At 36.5% G+C, this 19,553-nt stretch overlaps 5 protein-coding genes across 8 annotated transcripts; 2 read left to right on the forward strand and 3 right to left on the reverse strand.

The window, feature by feature from the left end:
• Positions 1–91: 91 nt before the first annotated feature.
• On the reverse strand, positions 92–3,032 carry LOC110848538. The gene is made up of 3 exons (XM_022095787.2): positions 2,278–3,032; positions 1,482–1,634; positions 92–1,406 (listed from the first exon to the last, which is right to left on the reverse strand). The coding sequence occupies exons 1-3, from the start codon at positions 2,515–2,517 to the stop codon at positions 1,239–1,241; spliced, it is 561 nt and encodes a 186-aa protein (XP_021951479.1). The 5' UTR covers positions 2,518–3,032; the 3' UTR covers positions 92–1,238.
• A 117-nt stretch (positions 3,033–3,149) lies between these two features.
• LOC110849099 lies at positions 3,150–5,895 on the forward strand. Its single transcript, XM_022096474.2, has 3 exons — positions 3,150–4,843; positions 4,907–5,195; positions 5,251–5,895. Exons 1-3 carry the CDS (start codon positions 4,772–4,774, stop codon positions 5,718–5,720), a joined length of 831 nt encoding a protein of 276 aa, XP_021952166.1. The 5' UTR covers positions 3,150–4,771; the 3' UTR covers positions 5,721–5,895.
• Positions 5,896–5,952: 57 nt separating this feature from the next.
• LOC110848445 lies at positions 5,953–10,409 on the reverse strand. The gene is made up of 6 exons (XM_022095669.2): positions 10,130–10,409; positions 9,929–10,058; positions 7,852–8,056; positions 6,514–7,771; positions 6,302–6,432; positions 5,953–6,209 (listed from the first exon to the last, which is right to left on the reverse strand). The coding sequence occupies exons 3-6, from the start codon at positions 7,903–7,905 to the stop codon at positions 6,150–6,152; spliced, it is 1,503 nt and encodes a 500-aa protein (XP_021951361.1). The 5' UTR covers positions 7,906–8,056; positions 9,929–10,058; positions 10,130–10,409; the 3' UTR covers positions 5,953–6,149.
• Positions 10,410–11,563: 1,154 nt separating this feature from the next.
• On the reverse strand, positions 11,564–15,719 carry LOC110848324 (tetratricopeptide repeat protein 7B). 3 transcript variants are annotated; one of them, XM_035851101.1, is made up of 11 exons: positions 15,511–15,719; positions 15,381–15,439; positions 14,788–15,114; positions 14,617–14,712; positions 13,411–14,549; positions 13,054–13,336; positions 12,798–12,954; positions 12,635–12,712; positions 12,461–12,504; positions 12,223–12,393; positions 11,564–12,146 (listed from the first exon to the last, which is right to left on the reverse strand). In XM_035851101.1, the coding sequence occupies exons 3-11, from the start codon at positions 15,076–15,078 to the stop codon at positions 11,817–11,819; spliced, it is 2,589 nt and encodes an 862-aa protein (XP_035706994.1). In that variant the 5' UTR covers positions 15,079–15,114; positions 15,381–15,439; positions 15,511–15,719; the 3' UTR covers positions 11,564–11,816. The 3 variants fall into 3 exon arrangements, with proteins under 3 accessions (XP_035706994.1, XP_021951202.1, XP_021951201.1); XM_022095510.2 differs by having other exon boundaries at positions 12,635–12,706; positions 15,377–15,439; XM_022095509.2 differs by having other exon boundaries at positions 15,377–15,439.
• A 17-nt stretch (positions 15,720–15,736) lies between these two features.
• On the forward strand, positions 15,737–19,491 carry LOC110848325. Of its 2 annotated transcripts, none has more exons than XM_022095511.2 (6): positions 15,737–15,889; positions 16,760–17,068; positions 17,145–17,273; positions 17,374–18,691; positions 18,763–18,884; positions 18,957–19,491. In XM_022095511.2, exons 2-6 carry the CDS (start codon positions 16,979–16,981, stop codon positions 19,032–19,034), a joined length of 1,737 nt encoding a protein of 578 aa, XP_021951203.1. In that variant the 5' UTR covers positions 15,737–15,889; positions 16,760–16,978; the 3' UTR covers positions 19,035–19,491. The 2 variants fall into 2 exon arrangements, with proteins under 2 accessions (XP_021951203.1, XP_021951204.1); XM_022095512.2 differs by lacking the exon at positions 15,737–15,889 and adding an exon at positions 16,426–16,611.
• The last annotated feature ends 62 nt before the right edge of the window (positions 19,492–19,553 follow it).

Consider the following 19,553-nt stretch of genomic DNA (forward strand, 5'->3'; position numbering starts at 1 on the left):
TATTAGACTCAATGCCACATATATGTACGTTAATAATATGCATAACACTCTCTCAAAGTGGAACACACATTTAATGCTACTACAAAATACATGCATTTTTCCAATATTTTTTTTATTAAGAGTCGTATCAAGGTATTAAAAGATAATAACTATACATCGCAGTTGCATTGATAAGAAATACTTTCGTCTACATACATATAATTACTTGTAACTTAATAATCTCTCCAGTCAATTTAGCAGTATGACGGTAAAAAACTAACAATATTGACAACATATCTGTAGTTTCACCTCAAACCTAAAATGTACAACGGTGGTACACATAATTCATTTCTTGATCGAGAACACAGAAGATCTACAAAGATGAGTTGAGTTAATATTGAAAAAGATAATTAGTTGGAATTACCAATAATTAATAGTTTCACAATCTTTTTCATGAGTATGTTGAGTTCAATTTCTGGATTTTGGCCAAAGACATATTACAATCTGTTAAAGGAAGCTATAGTTGCTTACAAACTTTTGAACATTTTTGTGTCACACTTAATTTACTTGAAACGTAAATAGGAGTGGACACTCAAATTACAATTATAACAAATATATTATCACAATAATTTACTACATAAGTACTACTATATTAAATCACCAATCCCCACGTAGCTTACATAAGTTAGGATGTTTAAAAAATTTAATATAGACGGGATGACACTTTTATAATACCAAATAACTGTCGCCTGAGATCTTGTATATGTAAATGTTTTCACTGTTTTTGACACATTACGATTGTCACAAATAAATCGAGAAGGAACACGGAACCAATTTGCAATTTATAGTGCCAAAAACCATATTTTTCGCACGTTCCATTATACGGTACGATACACACCATCCAATTAAGAAGAAGACGAAGCTACAATAAGATGTACCTATTATTTTATAGATATGAATTTGGCCATCAAATATTCATGTCACTAAAATCGTCACAATATCAAAATATGTATAATCTACGAACTAACAAAGTTACAAGAGTTGTTGTTCAGCCTTTTAATGTTCATTGGATATTTTGCTGGTTGCGTTATTGCAAATTTCCTGGTCTTCAAGATCATTCCCACAGACGGAATATTCACGAAAGACATTTAGTCATGAGCTTATATAAACACGCACAGTATAAAAATGACGGTGGTCAAAGTTTGTTTATAATTTTAAAACAAAATTAATAAAAACTTAGTCAAAATAGCGTCTGAATTTCAAAGTCCACAAAAAAATTGTTCTGATCTAACCAAACATCTCCGAATGCAGGTAGCATTCATTCTACAAAAGAACCAAATATTGCATAAAAGTTGGATCATCCCAGTCACGACCAACACTGCGCTGCATGTGATTAGAATTTTTAAATATTTTTCTTGAGATTGCACCTGAAATTATGGAATAAATTGTCACATATTTTTAAAAATTAAGAAATTTTCCGATTGCAATTATAACCCACATACCTCCTCCACAATCCCTGTCGTCCCTCCCAGCAATTTATTAACTTGGTCCAATAATGGCATCGTTGTAGGAGCTGCTTTCAACCATTTGACAAGCGTTTCATGTGTTTTAGCCAGCAAAATTCCAGAAGCAGCGATTAATATTATGGCAGTCGTCTGGAAATCAGTAAAAAATTGTAGGTTAATAAATAATTCAACAAAGCGTGACAATTTATTATTCATAAACAAATGCACAAGTGCAGTGTCACCTAACGTAAATCCCTGGATAAAAGTATTCATGAATTCAATGACACATTCATTTTCAAAAATTATCAAGTGCATAAATGTGCATTTATGTATAAGGAAATAGGATATAAAAATAAATCATCTTGCACTCTCGTCGATGCGAAAAGGAAAAATTTCATTGTAAACATGCAAGCCCTTGACCTATTGAAATTCAAGTGCTTTATACTACGCCATACGTACACGCAGTTTCTGATGGTTTGGTACTCATCCATATCGTTTAATAAAAGTTACGTTACAATAAAAGACCAAGGAAGAACTGAATGAATTGCGTTTTCCGCTTAATAAAATTTAATGAATTTGCTTGGCACACATGAGCCATTGACTTAACAAGACTGTCTCGTGACGAGATTATAAGAGATGACTGACCAAAATTACACTGAATTTTATAAATGTCTGACTCGCTGTGTCACCACGCATTTAAGAAATCTGTCAAATATTGGCTTGGCTCATTAATATTCAAGATTTCTTCCATCTCCATATTTGCAATACTCTTAAAATCACAATGATTGCTCACCATCGACAAAAGTGCGATTACTTTCAGCCCGGTGGGGACTTTGGGGACATTTTTCTCGAACGTGCCACTCGACCTGGACAATTCCTCCCCACAATCGGTAATGATAAGCGAGCCGCTACAGCTCGTGGATGAGGTGAGCTTATCATGCTCGGCTGCCGCAAGATTAGCGTGACACTGCAAGTGAAGGTGAAGTGCTTCAGAGTCTACAGACTTTAAAATGCTTCGGTCAACTTGATCCATTTTTTAGCGTGTTAACTTTCTTCTTCCGTAAATACAAAATGAGATCACGACACTATCTCTTCACGCGATACATAAATTAAACCGACTAGATTCGATCCCCTCTCACTTCCACAAGTCACAATTACTCAATATGAATGACACGAGATAAATATGTTCCACGCAGCGTTTAATTTCCCGTTTTCCTATTTGTCAAACCATAACGTAACCGTTTGACACGTTAACCGTTCTCCCATTGATTGAACGAAAGAAAAACAAGCAAACCTTATCAATTAAACAATTCCCTTTAAACAATTTGCTAAACACAAATGAGGAAGTTATACTCCAAGTAAGTTTCTGTTACGGAGTGGATTGTTCAGAGTATGTAGTAGACATGAGCTGTGTAAAAGGAATGTTTCCCATGCATTTTGATCATCGTCGTATAGTCAGCAGCAGCAGCTTTACAAATATACACTTATTCTGTTGCTGTTGTAATAGGGATTTCAAGTAAAAAGATGACTTCACCCCTCTTCGTTCGCATTCACAATAACATAGCACATTGGTTTTAGTTGCGAGCATAACGTTAAAACCATTGATGCAATGCATAATAAGACGCGCAGAGAGAAGGTGGCTTGGCTTTGCTTGGTCACGTTATTGGCCACCCCTTTAAGAAGGTTGACTTGAATATGCATAACATCGTCATCCATGTCTGTTAAGAGTCTCAAGAATCGTACATACTTGGTTAAATGGCCAAGTGGTTTTTAGCACGCGTTGGATGGAAGTCTGTAAGTAATACGCTGAGCAGAAGAGGATTATGAGCGTATGTTTTTTGACCGATGGCAACGTTACGTCGAACGGTCTCTGAGAATAATGTTGTGACGATGATGCATATTATTTTATGTATTTGGTGACTAATACGTACGATGCATTGTATTGTTGAATATTGCCTATTGTTGGGAAGGAGTGGAAACACGTATGCAAAGTTGAAAGGAGGAAAGTCATGGTCATATGAAGCGTTCGGAGTCCAAGTTTTTTTATGCGGCCCGGTTATTACTGGTATCACGCGGTGATTATTAAGTACACGGTTACGAATTCGTCAGCCCCACATGCAATAAAATAAAGCAGACTAGTATAACTAAATACATATGTAGATATGTACATATAAGCACAACCGGAAACTTAACGAGATGAGTGGACCAGCATAAGGTGAGTGAGTAGTGATGCTACTGCTGGAGTCGTGAACTTTAACAAAAGAGTAGCCATGTAGTTAACAGAATTTGAACAAAGGGTAACAAAAGCCAAATGGAACTCGATTTTAGATCTATTCTCATTTTCAAATTCACAACTTTGCATAGTTATTAGGCAAAACCTTCAGTAAACCAAATACTTAAATGTTGAGTAACACATCCGATCAGCATAGCTTCTTGTGGTAATTATATACTCATTAAAAAGTCGTAAAAGTTTCATCTTGTGGTAAAGAATGAGTACAGATTATAATAAGAATGAAATGTTGGCACGTGATAATTGGCCCCATGAATGTATCTGCTTCTAACGGGTTTTAAAAGTATGATGAAATGAAGGTGAAACCTAAACTTCTTAACGAGCTGAGTTACTAGGATGGATAAAAATTTGGAATAATAAAGAAAGAATGTATGCCGTACTACTTATACGTAAACTACTTTGGTTCTATAATTCTTTCGTTTAAACAAACTCTCAAGTTTTTAAAGAATTAGCACATCTAATTTGAATTACTACGCTAACTACTGAATCTGAGATAAGAAATTACAACTCAACATGTCAAATTTTCCCCGTAGAAAAATAGCGTTAGCGAGCACACGTAAAAAGTGCGAAACAAATCCGTGCAAAACAAAGAGCTTTTCCGGGTTCAATCTGCTCCGCAAGAAATCGCAGGATCAATGGCGATGCTGCATCCATTCATGAATATGCAGTAGGATTGCGAGCCCTGTTATCCGGAGGAACTCGAGTCTATGGCAATTGATTGTGGAGAAAGTAGGTTGAGACAAGGCTCATACTTTCACTTTCTCTCCTCCTCTCTTGGAGAGAGCAAAGAGTCCGCAAGGGACCCGACTGACACGAAAGTAAATTGCGGTAATTATGTAACGGACATTGGCCCTCCCAAAAAAGCTAATCAACTCGGGTGCATAATTTAGTAGCAGTTCACTGGGAACAATTCACTATGATTTCTCCTTTTTCTGGGGAGAAAGCTGTCCAAAAAAGGTCCTTATTTTCCACGGGGTAGCTACCAGCTTGCCTAATCATGGTGATGATAAGCCCCTGTTCCGGGTGCGACACACCCACACTGGCCAGAATACTGGCTCTTTTCGAAGCGGTGGGTAAAATTATTAATCCCATAAACTCAATTATAGGTGAACAATTTTACTTTTTTTGACAGGTATCTGGAATCGCAACAATAATAAAATCGGCCTGGTGGTACTGGTTCTTTAGAATTCCGGTCAAGCAGAAAAGAAGGAATTCCATTCCAGAACCCATCATAACAAGACATCTCGACGACAGTGGAGAAAATCCAGAACCTGGAGGAGAAAGTTTGGGATTAGTGGATCAACTTCCGTTTGACGGTATTCCTCCAACAGTGTGTCAAATTCAACCAGATTTTGTCACAAACAACACTGCAGAGATAGATTCGATTGCAAGTAGTGCGAATGAGGAAGCAAATGCCGACAGTAAGTGAAATCTTAAATTTTCTTGTATAAAAATTAATGTGCATCTATTTTTCAGACGTTCTGTGGACAATTACCGGTCTAGTAATGGGAACATTGAACATTGTCCTGGCGCTTTTTCTCTTACTCGGCCTAGCAAATGTGAACTATGTATTTTTAGTTGGATGGTGCTTATCCTGCCCGATATTTTACCTCTTGGACTGCATCCTGTTCACCTTTCTCTTGAAGCACTGCACAAGCAAGGAACGGTTCGAGAGATGCAAATCTCACTACATTGCATCAACAATTTTCTCCTTCATTTTCAACTCGTATTTTCTATGGGTCGGCATTTCCGTCATTTATTGGTGCAATTGTCGAAGGGATCCGTTCGACTGCAAATTTCAGAGAGATTACTGTCACTCTTTTAACCTAAATTTTTCCGGTGGTGCGGGGGACCGTGGACTTGAAGATGGCGGCGGTGGTGGGGGCGAGTCCAGCTTTTATGACCTTACCGAAATTTATCATCCTTTTGGAACGGCGAGCTTGTAATTATTTTATATCTATCAACCAAGCAGAGAGAGAGATTATTACACGGGTGAAGGGCGAATGAAATGAAAGGGACATAATTTTTGACCTGACCTTATCCTCTACAATTTTTACTTTTTGTGATAGCATATCTATGAATAAATATGAAAGTATAAATTGCTTGAGCATGACAAACAAATACAGATGATTATTATGATTCTTATACAAATTAAACCTAAGTTTTATCACTCAAAAATCGTGAAAATTACACGTACATTTACTTTTACAACAAATGTTATAAAAATTGATTATAAAATAATAAATACAAAAATTTCAACTATTGAAAAACAAACGAAACGAAATGTGAGGTGAAAGCTCGTCATGAATATCTCAGTCGATCGATATGTACAATCACATATTACTAATGATTAATAATTTATGTAGTTTCTTATTCTAAACTGGTCGCTGCAAATTGACCCTTTTTCGAAGTACTTCCAGACAAGGAATAGAAATCTGTATAAATCAAACAAAATAAGTCTACGTTATATTTAGCAACATTATTATTACGCAGTATGAAAATATCTATTTCGAATTTTATATCGTACCGGAAAGTAATCCAATTTAACTATGGACAGATTTTTCATCTGGAGTAACCCGTAATACACGCTGATATCAGTGATTCTTGCGGTTGATGGCATTGTCAACGGTGCAGCCATAATGCTGAGGTATCGAAGTTCTGCGAAAACATGCACATTTATTAACTCTACAAATATATTTGCATATTTCGCAAAAATAGGTCTTTAAATGGCACTCATACCTTTTAAATTACGGATGGAGTCGACATTATATCGCCCAATCTCTGCCTGGACTTGTTCTTCGCTATACTTGACGAGGACGGAACAATCGCTAATCCCTGTGAAAAGTGTATCAAGGGAGACCGACGTTTGGAAATCGTACCCAAAACAAATGTCTAGCATTTGCAGGGTTTTAAGAGACTTGAAAATCGAAACTAGTGCTTCCGACGAGGTTACAACTACTTGCGTCAGTTTCCTCAAATTCGGAAAGCAGTTTCCCATCCGTTGAAAAATTGCAGGGGATCCGACTTGGTATGGAAATATGATATGCTGCAACGTAGTTGAGTAGCAATTTGGTGGAAATATATCGTCGAAACTGTCCCAAAGACAAATTTCTAATCTTTGCAGGGATGGGAATAATTTTGCATATTCCAAATACTTTGGTGCACGTCCAAGCGCAGATAAATACTCGAGACAGGGAAATACTGGAAATTGAACCTTCTGCGTGATAAATTGATTACCCAGCACTTTACAGTTAATCAGTCGAGGTCCACATTTTTCAAAAAATTCTTGTAAAGCCTCTGTAGATAGTTCGGATTGCTGAAAGTAAACGTCCAACCGTCGCAGGTTCAGCCTTCTTTTGTTAAGCTCTCTCAACTGGGAGTCATTTATGGTAATGTGCAACTTGAGATCTCGCACCCCGTCGGGCAGCTGGGTGGATAAAACTTCGCCAAACTTCGTAAGAGCGGTCAGACTCATTTGCGTATTTCGTACTGTACGAGACACACCGCGGAGGACTTTAAGGTCAAGGATTTCTAATTTCGGAGATATCCTGAATAATGTTTCCAAAAGGGACGCCATTTCAGTTTGCACGACTTCAAAGCAGTCGAGTCTCACGTGGAAGATGAGTTTTCGCAAACGACCCAGCACCAGGTCGGGAAATTCCTTTGGAAATTTGAGATTGCATGGGTTCACGATGTTAAGGTCGAGAACGGAAATTGACCCCCCACAGACGTGCAAGAGTTCAGTAAAGTATTCATCATCATACGAGTCCGAGCAAAATTTGAAGTTTTGGAATGGGATATTGGAACTTGTTTTCATCACTCGGATAAAAAGGCCAGAGACTTTTCCAATGAAATTCCGCTTAAAAACTATTCTACCTCGTTTTGCTTTGTAAACTCTGGTCGCAATTCTCGTCCAATCTTTGCAAACTAGACGGAATATTTTGCAATAGTGCCCCAACAAATCAGAGTCCATTGACAGAAGAATATTCTCCACCACCTAACAATAAAGGCAAATCAATTAATCATGCAATAATTGAGCAGTGGGTGCAAAAAAGTTGGTCAAAAAATAATATTTACATGGTCCATTAGAAGAGGATGTGGTTGGAATTTCATTTCAGCCGACATGGTCATGTTTGTAGATTTACAAATACAAAAGCTCTTTAAAACTTTTGATTTGATTTACTTGGTAATTACGTCTAAAAAGGTAAAAAATCAATCCTGTTCGAGCTCGTTGGTTTCCACTTCCAATGGAGAAGATAATGTTCCAACTCCAGTTTTTAAACTAAAATTGAAAATGCTAGTTAGAAACATTGTGTGTAAAATAATTGCAATTTTTAACGATAATTGAACTAATCAAAACCAAAACTACTCATATTATCTGACCAATCCGCGTGTGTGGCATGCAAAAAATACATAAAAATACCGGCATGCACCTGTGCTGTGCCGTATAATATGCGTTAAGCGTTATCACGACAGTTTATGTAACTCCAGTTTTTTTATCGGATTTCACGTTAAGGTCAAATCTAATAATAAGAAAGTCACATTCATGGGAAAATATATAATTTCCTGGCAGTGTAAAGGACGTCTCATCTGACTCGCATGACCTAACTACATATTTAAAATTACTGGTTGTGAAAGTAAATATATGTACACAAAATTATCCTTTGCAAAATTTGGGTATTTTAAAATTTTATATAAAAAGTAGAAAAAATGCAAAGAGGCAGACAGCATTATTTCTTTAGCAAGTGAGACTATGTAAAAGTGACCTCAGCAGTCATTTTTTGCTGGTATTTCTACGAACTTCCTTGCTTGAGCAACTTGCTAAAAAGATAAGAAAAATGACTCACTAGATTTAGAACTACTTACTATCAGACATTTGCTACTTCAATCCAGTTCTGAAAGTGAAAAACACACTCAATTTTCTCCAGTGTGCAGGAACAGATACGATCAAAATATGTACAACTCGAAATTTATGTGAGAAAATTCACAAGCCCACGAGTGAACATTGGGCATGTGCTACCCAAAATATTACACCAGTTTACCTACCGGTGTACCTAACTCATTAAAATCCAAAGTTGTTCTTATATTTTTTGTGTCACTTTACACACAAAATTTTTGCTGTGTTTACGTATTGTTTATACAAACATACAGAAAATTGTATCAAGGGCAATATTTTGGAAAAGCTATGCCAGGAGGATAAAAATATCAGTAATATGCGACTCATCCTTCCTCATTAAGAATTTGTTGCTGTTTTGTTAGGTCTGTTTTGACGAGTACGAATTCCAGTCGCAAAAAATTACACGTGTCGGAAATAGGGAGCTTTGTTTGCTTAAGACTTATGTACCTAACTGTGTTTTACATGTCAGGATTTTGCATGAAAACTCATCCTCAGATAGAACAACAAACTGGTAAAAATAAGTTTATTAGTAACAGAAATCCAACTTACTACTTAGGTATGCACTTTTTTGCACTCTAATGTTACTGACGTCTAATATAATAATCAGGATAATATTATAAGATTTTACAGTAAAATCTAGATTAAACTAGATTTAAAGTCCATTCAGAATAGCTGAATATTCTATTCCAATCCAATTAAATTCTATCATATTTGCAACCAACAATTAAAATCAATAGTTTCTGCATGATTTTGGCATAAGTACACTGGCATTGTAACTCTAATAAAGAATGGACTCTCGTTTTGTACCCACAATACAATGTCTTCCATCCCAAATAAATATAACCCTGTCTCCTTTCCTAAATAATAATACGCTATGATTGTGATACACAGCATCCGGAGGTTAAGTTGATTACATTGAATTAAATGCGTGTCAAACCTCTCACATCTCAAAACAGCCCTTGATCTCGTTCGTTCGTAGTGCACATAAACATTGCTAAGAGATCATGTTGTTGTTTTTCTAGTGAGAATGTACCACAAATTTTGCAAAGCGGAAATTTACTATCTATTTATGTAAGTACAATGTACAACATGATGAGACTCCGTTCCACTAAAAGCAACACGAGCACGACGTATTTATTTATTCCATGTCTCACTTTGGTTTCGATTCAGATTCGACAGATTCTCAAAATACGACGTAATTTTAAAACTGGCCACCTTTTAGAAATATAAATCTTACAAAAAAACATGAATACTTACGTATTAGCAGTGGACTATTGTACGCAAAAATTCTCTCTCTCTCCTTCAATAAAGCATGTACACACGACCCGATAAACTGCGAAGATCTGCGAATATTTTGACAACACGGAAGTCGATTCGCTGTGCAAATCTGTACTCAAATTTAAGCAACTGACTTTCCGATTAGGATGACACTTTCTATTTATCTTGTAAACCACTCACCCTGCAAAAAATGTGTATGTAGCATGTAAAATCAAACACCATGTTACATTTGCTTCTTCAATGTAACATGCGAAATTGTACGTAATATGCACTATATTTTATTATATGTGGACAGTCTAATAACTGCAAAGGCTAAAGCTAAACTGAGCCAAGTAACAGGCCTGCGACGGCAGATGAATAGAAAAGTGGACTAAAAGTCATAGGAAATTCCTCTGCCAGAATAGCCATCCATCCATTTGTACATACATATGTAAACGGAAAGAAGAAACAACATTATTATTTTACCAGTACAAAACAGACTCAGATCTCGTAAAGGAAAAGAACAAGTGCATTAAACTTAACTTGTTGCGTCGTATTATACTCTCGTGTATTTACAATTTGCTGTCTAATAATGATATTGATGAATGAATGCACATTTGCTTCTATACACATGCAGTTTTGCTAAATGGGCAGAGGTGCCCTATCCGAAGCATGAGATACAGGTTCATGTACTCTCATCTATTTTTCAATCAACTTAAGGCTATTAATGTTTTAATGTGTGGAAGTTGTGGTGTGGTGTAAAGATAAAACTATAAAACTGTTTATGTGTTTTTAGGAGGTAGAGAAATTGGAAAATTTAAGATTATTGTGGGAGAGAAATATAATAATGGGTTAATTTATATACAAACCCATTTCGAGATTTTATAATAGCTAGACACATAAAATCTATAGTAGGATGCTTGACCTTTATTAACAAAAACATACTAAACACTCTCAGACAATAGGAAGAATGGCAGTGCTAAAATAATGCGCAGCATCACGTGCGGAATAATATTTACGCGAGTCAGTCGTTTAATAGCGTCTCATGTTGCCTCCCGTTCTCATCAACTACTTAATTAATAATACAGTAATTAATATTAGTAAATCATGAATTATAGGTTTTTATAGAAAACTTGGAAAATGTGAGTTATATAATTGTCCGGTTTTTATCGCAGGGAATCGTGTTGTTGTCAAATTATTGTTTGCGAAGGAAGATGAGAAAAAAATCAGGTTTGTTGACTACAGGTAGGGTAACTTTTTGTATAGATTGATACATAATAGGGAAATATTGTTTAATAAACCGGTTTAAATTACTGCGAAGATAAAATAGGTTCAAAGTCTGGCCCGAGGAAGGTGACAAAACAATAAGAAACCGAGTCTTCAATAAGAATACATTGGGGGTGATTCCTTAATGTAATTCGCATAGCAAAATAGGTTACGACTGGCACGGGATTTTAGCGAAGATTTTGTCAAATACTTAGGATTTTTACAAAGCTTGACCCCTTTGTTTTTCTTCCTAAACTACTTAACGAATACAATTGTGAATGCTCTCATCGATTCATGCCAGAAATGTCAAATGTTAAGGGTTCGGTTCAAAATATTTGAGTGAAAGACAAATAACAGTAAGAGAAGTAATTTAATTATGTCAATAAAATTCAGGCTCAATTTATTCAGATATACCGATACCATAAATTATGATATGATATATGTCGCATAATAAATATAACATGATATATAATTCGGTCAAACGTGACATTTGAACAAGCTAAATACTGACTACTGTCATTATATGTAGCAGAGAGGTAAGAATAGTTTCGGAACTTTAGTGGAAAATACTGCAATGAATGAACATTTTCATAATAATGATTTAACACTTTGTGACTATTACTCACTCGAAGCACACTGGGATTATTGAATATGGAAGGATGGGAGCGATGGCTTCAATTTCTAGAGCGGTGGCCATACAGTCACCAGCTTCTGAGCATTCGCCCAGAGCTTCCAACACTTTCCCCAAGTTGTACCAAGTGTGGTGTTCGTACGGATCGAGTTTGAGGGCGTCTTGAAGAGTTTTCTCAGCAAGACGATGTGATCCAAAGTAATGTTGCATCAGGGCCAAACTTTGCAGAGCTCGAATATGAGTAGGACGAACAGCAATTGCGCTTTCGTAGGCAATTCTTGCTTCAGAATATTCTTTACAATATTCAGCAACCTGGCCACGCTAAGGAATTATACAATTGATTACATGTATGTTTAAAAATATATGCATAATTTTTTTCAATAATTCGAAAACTAACATAGTAAAGGACATCGGGATGGGTGTAAGAAATCTGAGAAGCTTCATCCAGCGATGACACTGCTTGATTGGGCTGGTCAAGTTTTAAATAAATATCAGTAATCATGAGCCAGATATTGATTTGAGCGGCCCATGCCAATTCACTTTGTGTAGTGGAATGCAGTACGGAATTCTGCAAAAGAGCAAAATTTTAATAACATGGATGATTTGTCTTAGCTACATAAAAGTGCAGTTCTTACGTGGATAGAAATTGACGAGGCAATTTCAGAAAGAGCAGCATCAGCTATGAAAATAATTATGCTTATTAGTTTTATCATGGAAAGTTAAACATGAAATATAGCAAATTATTTCCCGAAACATATAAAAAACGATTTAAACATTTGACATTTTGGAATAAATAATAAAAGTCTAACCTCTGAACCCTCCAGTCAATGTAGCCGTATTAGTGGAGGATCCGGTCATGGATGGTGCAGCTCTAAACGATGCTGCAGCTTAATCAAACAAAAAATTCATATAAATCTCGTCATCCCGACAATGTAAAAATCAGGTAAATGTAAGAAAAGATTTTGGACTCACAAACAGATTCTTTGTCGGTTGGTGACGGAAGCTGCAAGGTTCCCATTCCACCCCCTGGATATCTTGAGTCTGGGCTGTCACATCTCAATGGGAAGTTGCCGTCGTCAAACAATTTCTTCCAAATTACCAACATTTGCTTTAAAGTTCCAAGAGCAACCTGTAAATAAGTAAGTGTCCCATTTTATATATTTATATAGTTATGACTTTTAAACAGTATTATTTTCAATGGAATTTAGTTTGAGTAATAGAATGTCACCTCTGGTCCCAAAATCTTCTCTTCTAGAGCAGCTTTAAGTTGGAGAAATCCCAAATGTTCAGGATATTCGTCCAAAGTTTCCTCAACGATAGCTAATCCATCGGAATAACTCTTTTGCGCAGATAACAGGAGGACGACAAGTTGGAGAGTTGGAAGATGAAATGGAAATACTCGAAGTGCTCGGATCGCAACTGCAAACGCTTCATTCGTGCTCCCCTTCCACGCATTTATTCTCGCAAGCCAATGAAGCGTTAAATAGTCATGTGGATCTAGTTCTGATGCCCTATGGGTCAGCAATATCAAGAATTACATAATTAATCATACAATTTTATTATTAGAAAACAATGGTTTTCCTACTCATGCATGACTCCTAAGGAAGCATCCAATCTTTCACATCGCTGCTGGTGCATGAATTTTTCAAATGACTGGAGAAAGTATCCGATGCCTTCGTACAGTAAAACTCTGGATGCCAATTTCTGCTTCCAATCCTCTTCCTTCTTTTTCGCTTGATGAACAAAATCAAGACCAGATTTTACATTCAACCTCGTAAATTGTTCCTTCGCAGCCATGAGGAGTAAGCTAGTGCATTTTGGATTCAATTTATAAGCTTCCACAAGTGTTGCAATGCTTCTTCTCGTGATGTGTCCACTAGCATGGAACGACAATCCATACTGCTTCCATAGGTGGGGTTCTTCGAACGAGAATTTCAGCGCTTTATCCATCGACTCATTTACGAGCGAATATTGCCCCCATCGAGCTGCCGTTAATGCGAGCAGATTAAAAACTGATGCAGCGTTCAAATTTGCCAACTTTCTCGCTTTAGCAAACTCTGGAGCTTGATTGAGCACACCATCCCTCACAACCATCCCTTCAGCCAGTAGAAGCACCAGGAAAACTTCTTCCCACACATTCGCAGGGTCAAATATTTTAGCACCGACGTGATACTTGGGCCGTAGCGTGTCAACACTGATTGTTGGAAGAGAAGACGGATTCCATTTCAAGCGAAGTAATACTTCGACAAGGCGACGGCTAAGGATTAACCGAATCGGAGCGAATAACTGACTCTCTTGTGACCGAAGCATCCAATGTATTCTTTTTACGGCTTCTTCTGAACGGCCATCTTCCAAGAGTAGGGTGGGTCCTCTCCTGATTGCGTAATCGAGGAGGGAGGAAGCCCTCTTTTTTTCTAGAGTGGGATGGTTCGACAAGGGGTTTGGACTTGGACTTGTTGCCATCGGTGGTGGCGGCGCAGTGGAAGACGTCGGCGTACTAGTTTGTTGAGCAACTTTCTCCAATTGTTGAAAATGAGCAATCGCCAGGTCTGCCGATTTCAGATAGAGTCGAGTTGATTCCTTTTTCCTTTCCGCTTCACTCATCCCGTTGCAGCCTTTCCAGGACCGTCCAACTTTCTCGATACAATGGGCTTTCATTGCATTTGCTTCAGCCATCAACTGTAAATTTCGAACGGTTTGGGCAACAGCGTCAATCTGTTCAAACTTTGGAATAAAAATAATTATTTAGTGCGGACTCAGTAATTTACAACTAATTTGCTGGTATGTATACCTTTGACTTTTCTAATTCTTCTAAGGTTTCTTCGAATAGGGCGGACGCATAATTGATTTTTGCGAGAAGAATGTGTGCATCTGTTCGCAGTCCGGACTAGTATTCATTATGAAGCATAATTAGATACAACTACATAGTGAACTACATTTTTCAATATTAATTAAATTCTACCTGATCGCCGGTTTGACTGAGACAGAGGAGAATCGTTTTTTTAACATCGATTAGCGTTGATCTCGCCTTTGAAATATATTTTTCCGTTGGCTGATGTTCCTCCAACCATTGTTCGAGACGTGATTCACCGTACAAGAAATTCATCAAGGGTTCCGCATTCGTGGTTCCTTTCCCTTTGGTAGATTCCAGCAATTCAAGAACACGCTTCCAATCGCCCAACTCTCTCCTAATTTCGACCTCGTTATCACTCCTGGTGGGAAGGGTGTTACTCTTTGTTTGTCTTTGAGCCATTTCGGGTGGATACCGTTACCACAAGGAGTAATCGACCTGTGAAATTATTCAAGAATCATTCGGTTATAGTTTTTAACAAGCTCAGTCCAGCTTTGTTCAGCAAAATAAGTACAATCGTCAGTCCGCAATCGGCATAAAAATACATTATCGCTAGAGAGTCATGAGAGGGCTGCTCTATTTATACTACTTGATGATAACCGGAATTAAGAAATATTAAACAGATTTTCTCGAATCTCAGTTCTACCTATGTAAAATTTGTCGCCAAAATTCTGTAATATGCAATGAAACAAATACTTACCTACTTAATAAACCGTTCTTTGGACTTTGGAATCGTAAACCAATTCGCTCCTGACGGACACACCTGTTTTATTTATAATTTAATTTAAATGCCTGTCAATCAATCAAATCATGATAAAATAACACACTACTTACCTGAATCTTACATGTCATGTGGACATCTTGAAAATAGAAACTCAAACTTCCTAATTTATTATAAGGAAAATCGGGAAAAATAGAAAATGTATGAGCAGTAATTGCGAAATCTGGTTTTTGCACAATAATCCATCTGTCTGTGTTTACCATTACCGCACCCGTTTGAGTGTGGATCGAGGAGAAAAGAAAAAAATGTCAACACAATCCAATCTGCAGCAAAACACGATGCACACGAGGCTGAGGAGACTGAGAATTATTTTTATTGAATTCAAATTTAGTGAAATTAAATTGCAAATATAAAGCCGACGTCTACCCGAATTGTTTACGTGATCTGGATTGATGAGAGAACTGAGAGAAGAACACAACTCAATAAATTGTGGTAAGTGCGAATTGATATTACTGTTTTTGTTTTTACGAAAGGTTTCGTTAGTTAAATTAGTTATGTTGTTTTGCTTGTTTTTCTTGTAAGTTATTGATAATGAGACAATTTGTCTCGTACATTGGTTGGGAGTCCATGTCGCTCATGTCATGTCATCGCGTTGATTTTCAATCTATCCAATCCAATTTGTTAGCTGACATAAAAATCGTTGCGGTTTTTCTTTGCGGAAAATCTAGCACAGGTATATTTAATGTGCATTAACTTTATTTATTCCTGCAACAATAGTATCATCATTTCAGCTTACTGTGTTGTGTAATTTAAGAAGGAGCTACTAAACTGAAGGCGCACCCACGCATACCCTGGTTAAACTTGAACTTGAACCCACTCTGACCACTTTTGGAATTGCTTTGGCTTGACTTCACAATTTAATTTAACAACCAACCAGCCTAATCTTTCTCATTCATATTAAGGATGCTTAGGATTAGTAAAAAGATTAATCGTGTTTGCGTCTTGTCTCTGCGAAGAAGAAGGAGGATGACTTAGGTTTGTCGTGGAGTGGAGAGATTTATATTTATTTCACCTGGATTCTCATTCAGAGTTTGTAATTTTATGGTGATGAAAACGCCTAGTGTGTCAACACCTTTAAACACGGAAAGTTTACCTTTACACGAGACTCTTATTTACCAAGCTCGACCTTGATAAATTCTGATCATTACTGATGGGTAACTGAGTAAAATTTTTACGTACATCTTGTCCCGTTTTGGAATTTTATGTTAAAATCTCGTCTTCTTGCATAATTTTATTGCGTATTGAACAAATTGAGCAGAAATACAATTTGCTAATTTAATGTTTTTTCTTTCTTTCTTTCAGGCCACATTACTTCTTTCGTTTGAAGACATTGAAGCCTCATCTGCTGAAAAGGAAAAGCTGTGTGTGTGGGACGGGAGCGAGTGAGATGATTAGCAGAAGAAGAAGATGTTCCAACAAAGAAAAATTTACTTAATTGTTATTGCTACCCGATACTACTAATTAATTGTTATCATTACTTCCGTCAGTTAACATTAAGAAGTGTGAATTTTTAAACCGACAATGTCTTCCATGAAGAAAGAGGATAATGAGCATGAGAAAAAGTCCGAAGGATTCTGGGAGTCGGACGAATTTTTGTGTCAACGATTACAGGTAAGTAATTGTAAATAAGAGATACAATAACGATCCTTTGTAATTAATGAGGATTTTAATTGGTATTTTTGTATAGGAACAAGAAGTCTTCACAAGTAAAAAGGGTTCTTTGGCGATGGAACAACCATGTTTGAAACGAAGACGAAAAGTTTCCGGAACACATCATGATGCACCACTAGCACCACATCCCATGTTCATTGACCACGTAAGCACTATTTTATAAATATTTTGAATAATAAATACTCTGATTAATTTAAATTTCGAAATGTAACACGTATTCATCTCAATATTTCTTTTAATTTTAGGTGGTTGAGAAAGTGCTTGATTACTCTTCCGACATGATGACCTCCGTGAAACAGTTTCGTCTGGTGTGCAAAAAGTGGAATTATATCGCAACAAAAAAGTATCGCACCACGTATGGACGAATCTGCTTTGAAAATGATTTTAACAGAAAAACATCAAAGTTTATTCAAGTGATGCAAAACTGCTCGGACATGTTATTTGACAAGTTCAAGTTCAGTGGTGGTTTTGTTGTTTATAAACCCTACCAGGGTCATTACGGGTTTGATAAAATTTTCAACGAGCTGTTCCGAATATGTGTCCCGTGGATGAAGACATTGGAGTTTTCATCGCACAACCCATCAGACCTCAAGTTTCCCAAAAACATCAGAAGATATGACTTGTCCAACGTTTCAACTATATCGTTTCACATTTGCGTCTTTTACAATAATTTACAAGAAGAAATGGTTGATTACCTTGCAGGATTGCTGGATATTTCAACCAACTTGAAAACCTGCGATTTCCGTCTAGTCTCTGCCGATCCATCAATGCAAAGCGATGATCAGATAAAAATAATGCAAAAATTTGGAACTGTGATTGCTACGAAGATTTCAAAAACGTGCAAACATCTCAAATTAAACATGCTGATTAATGATAACGTCATTACCTTACTTGAAGGTAGAGAGTTGCAACTCGAGAGTTTGATTATTGATTTTCAAAAAATCGGAATGAGTACAAAAGTGATTGAAAGTTTTCTCAAAAGTCAAAGCAAGTCGTTGCAAAATTTGGAATTTATCGAAGCCCCATTCCAAGCAGGTATGGAATTACCAGAATTACGACACTTATCATTTCTCAAGGTCGAGGGGAAACCGAAAATTCCGTCCTTCAAGTTTGAGAGAGCACTTCCAAAACTAAAATCTGTTGAAATTCTTTTCTACTGGATCTACCAAGATGAAGACTGGTTAAAAAACGTTCTCGTTGACCAGGGACAATCCCAAAGTGTGGTGGATGTTGAATTTCTTTGTGAAATAAATGAAAAAGACTTGTTCATCCTTCATCGAATTACCAAATGTTTTCCAAAGTTAAAACGACTCAGCGTTGTTCTTAATACTCCGACAGCATTATCCATCCTGTTTTGTGAAATGACGTTTCTTGAAGATCTCGAAATCAGCTTCTGTAGAGAATTCTGGGGGTATAGAGGACCAGATAGGATGGGAAAGGTGGACGCTGCATTTTGTGGTCTTCCTGCAGATTTATGCATCCGACTGTTACGACAATGTGACTTCTCGTCTACAGAGATACCAGAAACGATGTGTCGTGAGCCGTCAATTAGAGATCTTACACGTAATTACAAGTTTTTGTTAATCTAGATTGTGTTTAAAACTATAAAGCAAACTTTACTAAATTTATTTCAGAATTGCAAAAACTAAAAATTCGAGGATATCGGGCAGATCAAATCCCTCTCACGGATGTCACTGTTCACTTTGGCCTACTAAAAATGAAAAAGTTGACTCATTTGATTTTGGACATATTTCCGGTATGCAAATATTAATGTATATATATATTTTTAAGTCGGGTAGAAAATATATAACGAATAATATTATTACAGATTTCAAAACAGTGTCTCATGATCCTTGGCCAACACGTCAAACTTCAACTCCTTCCAGGTCCCCCAACCCTTTCATAACCTAAACTTCCGAGGAAAAAATCGCAACCATTTTCTCCATGACGTTTCACCATTTCGACCAATCAGTCTGATTTACAATGCTTACAAGAATTGAATGAATACCTTTATCAAACAATAGTCAAATATAACAATAATAGTACCTTAATTTTTAAATGTTATGTATTAAACGTGATATACTGCTGTCAATCTCAACTACTCAACTATTACAACTACTACGCAAATTTGAAGTGATCTTGTCTGCATAAAATGAATGATAATAAAATAATCTACAGTTACTCAGCGTAATCCAACTTTTGTTGTAGCACTAAGTTCCTTTTACAATGATGGCCAAAATTCAGAAATGTATATAATTATACAATATCCCTTATGCAAATGTATTTTTATGAAGTTGAAATTGATCAATGAATAATATAATGAATGGGTGTCTGGAAAATAAATGCAAAAAACTACAATCATATAAAATAAATGAGATTGTAAAATTGAGATGGTATTGCATGCGTTATTTTATGAATGCCCAAG

The sequence above is a fragment of the Folsomia candida genome, unplaced genomic scaffold (assembly GCF_002217175.1).
Source record: "Folsomia candida strain VU population unplaced genomic scaffold, ASM221717v1 Fcan01_Sc004, whole genome shotgun sequence".
Taxonomy (NCBI): domain Eukaryota; kingdom Metazoa; phylum Arthropoda; class Collembola; order Entomobryomorpha; family Isotomidae; genus Folsomia; species Folsomia candida.